Source organism: Esox lucius, chromosome 23 (assembly GCF_011004845.1).
Source record: "Esox lucius isolate fEsoLuc1 chromosome 23, fEsoLuc1.pri, whole genome shotgun sequence".
Lineage (NCBI taxonomy): Eukaryota > Metazoa > Chordata > Actinopteri > Esociformes > Esocidae > Esox > Esox lucius.
Window position 1 is genome coordinate 4,929,208 of NC_047591.1, and position 11,241 is coordinate 4,940,448.

At 45.7% G+C, this 11,241-nt stretch overlaps 1 protein-coding gene across 1 annotated transcript; it reads left to right on the forward strand.

Moving 5' to 3' along the window:
• Positions 1-1,319: 1,319 nt before the first annotated feature.
• zgc:162331 (CCP domain-containing protein) lies at positions 1,320-10,964 on the forward strand. The gene is made up of 5 exons (XM_010896491.5): positions 1,320-2,065; positions 7,638-7,829; positions 8,704-8,848; positions 8,935-9,117; positions 9,444-10,964. The coding sequence occupies exons 1-5, from the start codon at positions 1,678-1,680 to the stop codon at positions 9,718-9,720; spliced, it is 1,185 nt and encodes a 394-aa protein (XP_010894793.4). The 5' UTR covers positions 1,320-1,677; the 3' UTR covers positions 9,721-10,964.
• Positions 10,965-11,241: the final 277 nt, after the last annotated feature.

Here is an 11,241-nt window from a genome sequence, read left to right on the forward strand (position 1 = left end):
TTGGTAGATTTAATGTTGATCAAGGGCTCCAGGATCAGTGAAACCAAAACAGCTCCATAATGTCAAAGATCCAGTGGCACATTTTACATAAGGTATTATTTTTTTTCTACATAGGCATACTTATAGCATAGTTCAGCGAATTCCAGAGATTATTTTTTGGTTGCTTTTAAAAAATATTTTTTATTCTGGCAACTCTTCCAATATTTTCGGCATAGAGATCTAATTGTATATCTGGAGCCTTTGGGCCTTGAGTTCTTTTTTGCCTCCCAAACCATCTTCCTCATTTGTGTCATGTACCAGGCAGCTTCCCCATTGTCCCATTATTAGGCATGAGGGGGTGTGGTATACAGTCAGCATATCACAGTTAAGAGCTGTTCTTAGGCACAACACATTGAACAGTGCCTGGACACATGATATATTGGCAATATATCACAAACCCCTGAGATAACATAGTGCACTTATAAACCAGTTCCCAATGTAATAAGAGCAGTAAGAAATTATGTGATGTCATACCTGTGGTATATGGTCTCATATACCAAAGCTATCAGCCAATCAGCATTCAGTTTATAAGCACGATGAAGCACCATGATGGTTTGTAATACAGTTCCAATACATCACGGCTAAGCATTTATGTTAATTCCGATTTACTCTTGTTTGATTTTACTTAACAGAATCCTTAGGTGTACTCATCATTTTCACACTTATCCGAGGTGGGACCATTAAAAAATGTAGTACCTGTGTAATATGTCTTATTCAGCCTTGTGTGTCCGTCTCCCTATATGTGTTCATAGGGGATTTTTTTTCATCACCTGCCTTTGCAGTTTTAGCAGACATTCTTACCTGAAACAATGTACTATATATTTCACATAGTGATTCGATAACTGAGCACAGTATTGAGCACACTGCAGCTCTGCATCCGTTTCCTGTTTTATGCTATAGGTGATTCTAGCTTAGGCTACCCTCCATACTGCCCCCCCCCCCCCCCATCCTGGATCCACTTTCCTATGCAACGCTCTCTGTCTCTCTCTCTCTGTTTCTCCTACACACTCACTCTTCCTATTCTCTCTGCCCTCAGGGGAAAAGAGAGAGAGGTTTAGTGAGGGGGAATGAGGGATATGAGAAAGGGGGAAAAAGAGAGAGCGAGAGAGAGACCAGTGACCAGGAATATTGGGATTTAAGAGTGAATGAGCCACGGGTCCACACCGGGTCACGTTACGCAAGAGCTGCCGTCAGTGCTGGGGATCACAGGGAGCAGAAAGAGAAGAGGGAGGGGGTGAGGGAGGGGGTGAGGGAGGGGGTGAGGGAGGGAAAGAGTGTAGAGGGGAAAAAAGACAGTGGGAGAAAGCGCGAACGGCAGGAAACGGAGACCAGTGCAGGGAGTAGAGATCGCAGGGACAAGCAGATTAGAGTCTGGGCTTCATTCCGCGGCGCGCCATCTGACATGGACAGCACACAGACCTCTTTCTCACTGCAGAGGGAGTGAAGGGAAGGGTCCAGGACTGGGAGGAGCAGGACGCAAAAGTCATTTTTCTGCAGCTCTAGCTGGGAAACGTGGAGTGGCAGGACGGTGAGGGGAGCGGCGGTGAGTGTCATCCGGCCATGAGAGAGTGAGTGAGGGAGGAAGGACCTCTATTGCTGCTGAGGACACCTCTGTCTCCTTCACTCCTGCCTCTCCAGATGTCTACAGGAGGGAGGCCCCCAGGTGGGGGACCCGTCTGGACCCTGCTCTGGCCCCTGGCGTGTGCCCTGGCCCTGTCTGCAGGCTCGTCGGTAAGCCCCTTCAGCCAGGAGTCCGCCTCTGTTCCTCCCATTGCTGCTGAGACACAGACTATGGCGGAGACACAGCCAGAGGCGCGGACGGATGTGAACTCACTTGCGGAGCTTCCGACTCAGCCGGAGCTTCCGACTCAGCCAGAGCTTCCAACCCAGTCGGAGCTTCAGACCCAGTCGGAGCTTCAGACCCAGTCGGAGCTTCAGACCCAGTCGGAGCTTCAGACCGGATCAAAGATACAGACTCAGTCACAAACAGAGTCTGATTCACAGGTAGCTACCAGCAACTACACAGGTGAGACCCAGCTCTCTTGGGCTGATGAGTAATAATGCAACTGGAGACACTGTTGCTTGTTGTTTGGTCTGTAGCCCACTGCACAGTATTTGCTGTAAACTTTTAGCAGTTTATTAGCATTTATTTCTTATCATTTCAAATTATCTTAATTGGAATAAACTGAAGAAAGAAAAACTGTCCACTTACAGATAATTGTGTTGTATATGCTAAAACGCTGGTAAAATGCTAATAATGCCTGTGTTAAAAAACACTTGTACATAAAATGTTCCAATTGTGAAAATATGACATTATAATTTGTACCCACTTGGTTGACCCTATGTCTGTGTATATAAATGTTTCTATCTGTAGAAGAATGGCTGTAGTTGCCAGCATCTCAGAGCTTGAGGAGTGTGTTGTGATAGTAACTTTATTGTGTGACAGTAACTTTATTACAGTCCAATGTGAAAGCAGTTCAGACTCAAAAACATCATAGTTACACCCTAAGACTTTTTTTGGCTTGACTTCAGATGCTATGGCTGGTTCTGTCTCATTAAGTCCGCTGTTCAGCTGCACTGCCTGAAGAGAAATCATCGAGATAGCATTACGCTGCTACAGTCTGCATGAGTTAGCAGTTAGTGGAGCATACCATTTCCCCTCTCTCTTTATCTCGCACGCACATAGAAATATACACACAAATGTGTTCTTATTAATCACACACAAATATTTAGCCCCACACCTGCATGTGCATGGCATAAACACTGCAGACAGCAAAGTTTAAAGCTCACGTGGCTACACAAAGAAAAATGGACACACTAAACACATGGATGCAAATCTCCTTAAAGGTTTAAAAAACACAGTTGCATAACAGCAGCACCCTCTCACTCCCTCTCTGAATGAAGAGTTCATATAAGAGGTTTCAATTCGACCTTAGGGCCTCAGTCTGCCTTTGACTAAACTGGAGGGCACCAAAAAATATATATTCTTGGTAAAATAAATAAATATATATATTCTCTACAGAATTCTGTGATAGCCAATTTGTGATATACGGTTCCGCTTCATCCCAGCAACTACCAGCAGCCATCAGACTGTCTGTGGAGAGATGTGTCTTCGGAAGCACATCCAATGCAATGCTGATTCTTAACATGCTGCTAGCTCGACCAGGAGGGCACCAGAATCCTTATGCACTGGAAGGAATGCAATCTCCAATTGTACCTTAATTGTGCGTACATGCGCCCAAACCGCTACAAGAAGTCGCTAGAGTGCAATGAGGCAAGGCAACCATATTCGATTACTAACCCCCCAAACTTGGGCAGGGCTGGCAAATTTGATTCAAATTGCTAATATGCTTGAGGGATTCGAAGTCTGGTCATACAATTACTCAATTCAATTCAAGGCATGCATTTTTAATACTCCTTGACAGGCTTATACAATATTTTTGTGATTATTTGGAAGCTGTATGCAGTCATAAAACTGTATAAATGTATCATTTATACATAGTTTAGATTTGTTTCCCCCGAAGTGTTCCATTGTCTGTTATTGGGTCTATGTTTTTATCATGTACAATATGCTTCTGTCATGCGCTTCTGTAATGCGCTGTTGTAATGCGCTGTTGTCATGCACTGTTATCATGCTCCGTTGACTGCACGTTTCCTTTTGTAATTGAGCAGAGTCTCTCTATGTGCTTGGTTTTAATTTCACTGTCAGTACTGTGCTCTTGCCATGGGTCTTCTCTAATCCCAATCCCCATTCCCTAAAGAGGGCCTTTTTTTGCCTTCTGCCAGGCTATTTGTGTTAATAAGAATTTGTTCTTAATTGATTTGCCTGGTAAAGAAAGATTCTAAAAGAAAGCACCACCCTCTTGCTTACCAGATCTGCATGTTTGACACCCCTCGTTTTTAGAGATCTCCAGCTGGTCAACAACATACATTCACCCATCCCTCTCCTCCTGAACCCCAACACATGATACTCTCTCTGGACACACATCTGAGCTGCTCCCAAACGCTGGTCCCTACCCATAGACTGCGGTAAATGATATCCTGATATCGTCCATTAGGTGGTCAATAGTAGTGATTGATTTTAGTTGTGTTCTTTTTCTGTGTTCGCTACGTTTTCCATTCCAGTCCATTAGTATAGCTGGGCTGGGGAAGAGCTCTATCTGACCCCGATCCTAAATGTACCAAAATACCCTAGAGAGGGGTGGTGGGGGTGAAAAGGCAAGCTTTTGCAATGACAGATTTACCGTCTTTTATGTTAAATGGCAAGTGATCTTATGACAATTACCAATCCAAGTTTACCCATCAACTGTTTTCTTGTTGTTCCTTTTACGCCTACACCGATGTCTGAACAAATTTGACAGGTCTAGTCAATATGGTAATAGCTACATCCTGCTCTGTTATAGGTTTCTCAGTTCTGCATAGACCCATCCGGTACTTTGAGATCTCCACAAATCCATCCCCGCAGGGTTAAATCTGTTTTTCCACATCATTCAAACTGGTTGATCTTCACGAAATGTCACCAAAGTAAAGGAACTAGATGTGTTTTCAACACACTTTAAACTAAATCCATGAAGATTTCTTGAGATCATTCTTGTGTTCATTTCACCTTAGATGACCACTAAATCAAATGAAAATCATAAGTAGACTTTGAACTGATGTCTATGCCCGACGAGGAAGGTTTTGGGACTAGGTCACTGCAGTTGTAACCCAGCAGAACAAACCTCCTCTTGGACAGCTCCTGCAGGTCCGGACTTACCAGGCCTTTTACAAAAAATGTATAAAATCTGACCTTTCTTTTGAAACTGAGCTTTCTGGCCCATGTCCCTCGGGCTGGTGAATTAAGGCAGCCGTTCTAGTGAGTTTTAACCACTGTCAGTCTGTCGGTCCTTCTTTTTACCATTCACTCTATAGAAATCCTGAGCTGTGTTTAATCATAGCCTCCAGGTCCACCTATTGACCAGATTTAGGGAGAGAGATGAATGGGGAAGCAAGGTAAACAAGTGACACAGAAGACTAAAATAGTTTTTACAGATAAAGTTATCTTTAGAAAGGAATTGTTGGAAGGAACAGGCAGCGGCCAATGTTCCCTGTACCTCCTCTCCTCTTATCTCTCCACTCCCACTTAAAATAACAGACCGACACGGGAGAGGAGGGAAAGAACCAGAGAGTGAGAGAGGGAAAGTGAGAACAACGAGCCGTTCACACGTGCTCACATCAAGGGCTCTAAATCACGGCGAGGACTCGGAGAAAGAGAGGGTTCCGGCAGCACCTTTTCTCGCTCGTCCTTGTCATCCTGCTATCCTTACCTCATCCCTCTGGCGCTACAGGGAGTGTCGGGAGGATTACATCATTAGCCGTGTCAGAGGGCAGCGCACGGAGACCACAGGAATAGATGACTACCCTACGCTCCAGCGGAGAAATGGATGACAGAGAGGGAGCACGATCGGCCTATGACGTCTGCCAGGGTTGGGAGTTGAAAGGCTCACTATAGAGAGAGAGATGGGGGGGGCGGGTGAGAAAAGGAGCAAGGGAATGCAAAAATAAACAAGGGGACAGTTTGTTCTGTTCGGCGGCAGGCTGTCCTAAACAAAAGACAAAAGATCATCTGGCTAATCGGGTGGTTTAGCCTCCGACCCTGCATGTTTTACCCTCCAATAATTAGAGGCTCATGGAGGTCGCTTAGCATTCAGGCTGCAAAGTCGCTTTCAGGACGGACATTTCCCAGAGATGCATTTCCCACTATTTCCTCTCATTATTCCTGTAGTCGTGCGACCAGGATTTTTCAAACCTGGACATGTCAGTCAAGTTAACAGAATTCTGGATCCCAAATTGTGATTGAGGATGGTGTCATTGCAGAGATAAAGGACATGTGGAGGATGGAGTGATATAGAGGTGTGTGTGTGTCTCTGTCTATCTTGAGTGTCTAATATACCAGGTGCTCATGCCTTCTTCAGCCTTTCCCAGCCAATATATGACCAGTAATGAAGCATCTCCAAGCGTCTGTTTGTGTGTATATCTGTGTTTCTGTGTGTGGATTAATCTTTAATGGTGGGGCCATAATCTTTATTTAATCAGGCACTATTCTGAGCGCCTATCTGTCAGGACTCTGACAGGATATAGTAACAGTGGGAACATCGTGTACATCGAGAGCAGGGAAGAAAGAGGTGCTTGTTGTTTTTGTGAGAATCAGGTTGCCAGGTTGGTGGCTGCGGTGTGTGCTGGCGGCCTACAGTATTGCCATGCCAGCTAAGCCCTGTAAATGGCGCCCCACTGAAGATAAGCTGATCAGAATGAGAAAGACCCAACATTGACCCAGCAGCCGAAATCAGGAGCCTTTACACAGAAACCCTCGGCCAGTCTAAAGTCCACCCTGCAAGATATCAATGCGAAAAGAAGATGGGTTATGAAAAGAAGATCCCAACTGACACAGGCTTTAGCTCATTGGGCAATCACAGTCTTTTGTTATGGGTGAATACTCAGACTGTCAGATGTGCGTGCGTATGATTCCGTAGAGGAGGCCAGGGCATATGGCTTAAGTGCTGCATTCTTGATGAAACTCTTATGATGACTCAGCTCTAAGCTTGGCTGGTGTCTGTGCGTGTCAGCGCGCCTCTGTGTGTTAGAGCATAGAGGTAAGCAAGCAGATGAATGAGGATGAAGACATTGGAGGACTTGAGGACAAAATGAACAGGCTTACTGCTGGGAACCGTCACGTCTTCTGATGTTTTCCTCCTGTTTGTATGTGTGACGACCTGTGTTGTCTCTAGTCTCGGTTTAACTATACTTGTGAGTCACTATAATCTCTGCAGGGGGAGTACAACAAGAAGATCTCCATCTTGTGGGGACATTGCCGGTCCTCATGGGTGAACAGGCTATTTTAGGCCTATGGGTTCAGATTTGAATTAGGTTAAGGGTTAAGATCAGGGTTTAAGGTTTGTTTTGGAGTTATGGTTACGTTTGGGCTTAGGGGTTAGATTAAATAGGATTTTGAATGAGAGAATGTTTTCAGTAAAACCTAAATGTGTGGGGGCCAGGCCGTTCCCAGGGATCCTGGGACCCCTGAATAGGTATATGCCTGGGCCCCCTCACTTATTGACAGTGATATTATTACGATGGGACACCCCAGTGTGTGTATTCGTGTGAGTGGGAAATAGGGATTAAAGCAATGGTACAACTGTGTCAACATCCTTCATCCCCTTATTGCTCTTGCTCTCCCCCCTCTCTTTCTCTCGGAGCAGAAATCCTCCCATCTGTCATTTGTAATCAGCAGAGAGCAGTCTGGGTTTTAGACTAGAGCACTGATAAAATCGCCTGACAGTAATAACATCACAGCATAACATGACATTACCACCCAGCGCCTCTACTGCCCCCTACAGGAGTGCTTTTGTATTTACAAGCTCAACCCCCCCCTTACTGTCAACCGCTAATTAATCACTGTTTAGTTTCTCATCGGGAGAGTTGCACTGAACACTTTCTATTTGAGTTGACACATGTTATAGGCTTGAGATTAACATAAGTATTTAAGTAAAAGTAAAACATTGAAATAAAACCTGTTCCGCAATAACAGTGGTCATGTCTCCATGTCTCCCTCTAACCAGGTCTAGCGTGTGCATCCGTCCTGCCACCGAGGCGCGGGTCCTTCTACGTGGAGCGTGGGACGGGGGTGTCGGTTGGCACCGTGCTGGCCTTCTGGTGCAGAGATGGATACCAGCTGGTGGGCAGTGATAAGATTACCTGCAGCGTCCGGGCAGGCAAGCCCCAGTGGAACAACTACCTGCCCGTTTGTGAGGGTGAGACCAAACATCTCTTTCCAGTTCCTCAGCTCCCAGTCTATTATTGCTGAGAAGATCTGGAACACAGCCTAGTTCTCGCATCTGCTGTCCTCGTCTTCCTTAGCAACACCTATGTGACATGACAGCCAGGGTCCCTTCCTTCCTGGAGTGTGGAGAAGGCTGTTTTAGAGTTTTCTCTTAGTCTTCATCCTCTCTTCCTAGCTCCTTCCCAAGTGCCTTCTCTCCTTCCACCATGCAGTGAACACAGTGACTAAAATACAAAATATTGAATATAAAAAGAACATAATTCAAGCAAAAGGTGAAAGTAATCCCCATTACACAGACCTTTACTGGAGTTTAACGTGTGAAGGGGAACTCATTACCCTGGTGCCAACAACCATGATTGGGCTCACTAACCAAAATCTGTACTTCGTAGTAATTGTTTGATTTCAAATCAAAACATTTGGAGAAGATAGAATATAATGCTTTTAGTCCCATTATTAAGGGCATTTGATTTACTGGCTGATTTAAGCATTATCGAGTGCAGGTAATTGTTTTGAACATGTTATGAAATGTGTTAACACCCATCCCCGTTATTTTACAGATAAGTAAATTTGCGGTGAATTACGTTATTTTACTCATCACTGGACATTATTTTAGAAAGTTCCAACCTGGATGCACTTCTCCTAGCCCCCACTTTCCACTAGTCGAGTCTCACGGGTACTGTACGGCCGAGAGACATTTAATTTGCTGAAAGGAAGGAGGTACAAAAGCTGTTACTCTTTGTGTTATTGCCACATGAGCGGCAGAGATGACCGTAATCACGCAGCGTTATGGCGGGGTCTACAGCCGCGGCATAGAACTGAACAGACTTGTGGCGATGTCTCCCCAGCCATCCCCAGACCGGAGGACCGTGGTCTCCGCGTGGCCGTGTTGGCATCAGTGGTCAGTGGCATCGTCATCCTCGCCATGTCCTTCTCCTTCCTCATCTGCTGCCTGCAGGAACGTACCGGAAAGACCACGGACAACAAGAGCAGGTACACGCAAACACACACACACACACTTCCACGCATTTATACACGAATGCGCACAAATGACGATGATGACAGTGACCCTTCTTCAGGCGTAGAGACAAGCGGTCTTCACGGCGTACTGAGTGCTGGCTGGAGAGAGAGGAAGGGGAATGGGAGGCGTTCCCTCCCCCGAAGATCTTCCACCTGTCCCAACGCCCCGACCTACGGCTGGCTGCTGAGAGCCCCGTCTACCTGGGGGGCATGGGCGGCTTCGACAACCGTGGATACCAAAGGTGACCTAAAAGTGTAGGAAATATCCAAGGAAGCCAATCGTTTTTGGCCTGTTTTACAGGAGAATATTATTTCTAATATTAAGTTGTGTTAATATTGCGCACTGTTGATTCCACTGATTGAAATACCTTTCTCTCATCTCCTTCCATCTCTCTGATCTCCTTCCATCTCTCTCCATCTCCTTTCTCTTTTTCCTTTCCCTCTCTGCCTGTCCCCCTTCCTTCCTTTTATCTTTTGTTATCTGTCGTTCCTTCCCTCTCTCTCTCTCCCTCCCTCTCTCTCTCTGTCTCTCTTTCATCTCTCTCCATACCTCACTCTCTTTCTGTAGGAGTCAGGAGAACCTGCTGAAGGCTCCTCTCTCTGGTTCCTTCCGCTCTGAGACTCAGATGATGTACCCCCATGTGGTGCTTCAGAGGGTCCCCACCCCGACAGCCCCGCCTGCCCCCACCGCCCCCACCGCCCCAGTGTACCTCCACCACCTGCCCCCTGGCTCGGCCTCCAACGCTGGAGGGGCTCCCCAGCATGTACCCGCGTACCCTCCCCCGCAGTATCCCAACCACAACGCTAGCCCTCAGCGGGTTCCCTGGCAGATGCAGCCCCGCTGACCTGTTTTCAGCTCCCGTTGTCGCTGGCCCTTCCTGGAGGTCAAGGGTTAACAATGAGGGAGGATCATAAATAGCACCCTGTTCCCTACTTAGTGCACTACTTTTGAGCAGAGCCCTATGCAGCTAACCTAATACATGCTCCAGTCAAATGTAGACATAGGGGATAGGAGATGATCTCAGACCAGCCCTCAGATACCTTACAGTGAAATGTTTCTATATTACTGGATGGATGGATCCTGGATGAGTGGAGGGATGGATGGTTAGTGGATGGGTGGTTGGATGAGTGGACGGGTGGATAATGGGGAGATGATGGATGAACGGATGGATGAGTGGACCGATGGATGCATGTTTGAGCAGTTGATTGGAATATGATGGATGGATAATGAGTGGAGGATGAACGAACGGATGGATGAGTGGACAGATGGATGCATGTTTGAGCAGTTGACTGGACAGATGATGGATGGTTGGATAAATGTTGATTGGATGATGAGTGGATGATGGATCGATGGATGGTTGGATAGATGATGATGATGGATGGATGATGGTTTGGTGGATGGAGGATGTGTTATTGTACATACTATTGTTATTGTATGATAAGGAAAGACCTGAGGGTCTTTCTACAGCTCTATCTGGCTCCTCCCCCATTTCACCTGAGAACGAACCTACCAGTTTCTACAGGAGGTTTTGGAGTCACTACCTTTGTCTCTGTGTAACTTTTGGTTATTTGGTGCTGTCCTCCATTTCACAAGAGCTGACTTCCTATTAGTCTTCTGATTGTGTGTAGATCAGCATCGGACGGGACCTATCAGGACACATCTTGCTTATGTCACTAAAGAAACAATATGAGATTTTAGTTGTTTTGGCAGAGGGAGTCAAAGTCGATACTGGCCAAATGAAACAATTGGAAATCCTCCTGGAAAACACGTATGAACGTATATTCTGAATGATATTGGAAAGGATTTCAGAGATTCCCCAGTGTTATTCCCCCATTTGTTCTACAGCTTCAGACAAAAGCCTTGGATTGGTCCTTCTCTGTTGCTGAAGCCTTTGTCAGTCTTCTGGGGTTATCTGATGTAGTAAGAGACTTGGAACAGTTACACAGACTAACCTCGACATTATGGAGTTAACTGTAGGCCGACAAGATCAAAGGCAGGAACCATGTAATGATTATTCCTGTGAATATGTTTCTATACAAAAAATGTTTTCCACCAGACATGAATTAAAAATACTTTTGTTCAGCTGAATGTAGTGTACTGAGAGTGTTATTGTCTCCTTGTAACCCATTTTCCTATCAAAGCGTTTGGGCTTCATCCATCAACTGTAATATTTTAACTATTCAGTAAGGGGAGACATTTCACAGCAGTGATAACACCCATAGAAAAAAACAACCTAAGCTTGAAATCTGGGTTTCTCAACCGAGCTCCTGGATGCCCTCCTGCCCTGCATGTTTTAGATCTCTCCCTGCCCTAAAGTACCTTATGAAGGACTGGATAATGAGCTGATCATTTGAATCAGGTGTGA

Excerpts from the sequence above, each read along its gene's own strand:
- zgc:162331 (XM_010896491.5), top strand. The coding sequence starts at position 1,678 with ATGTCTACAGGAGGGAGGCCCCCAGGTGGGGGACCCGTCTGGACCCTG. Across the intron at positions 7,830-8,703 it reads CTACCTGCCCGTTTGTGAGG|CCATCCCCAGACCGGAGGAC; the intron begins GTGAGACCAAAC and ends ATGTCTCCCCAG. Across the intron at positions 8,849-8,934 it reads ACCACGGACAACAAGAGCAG|GCGTAGAGACAAGCGGTCTT; the intron begins GTACACGCAAAC and ends ACCCTTCTTCAG.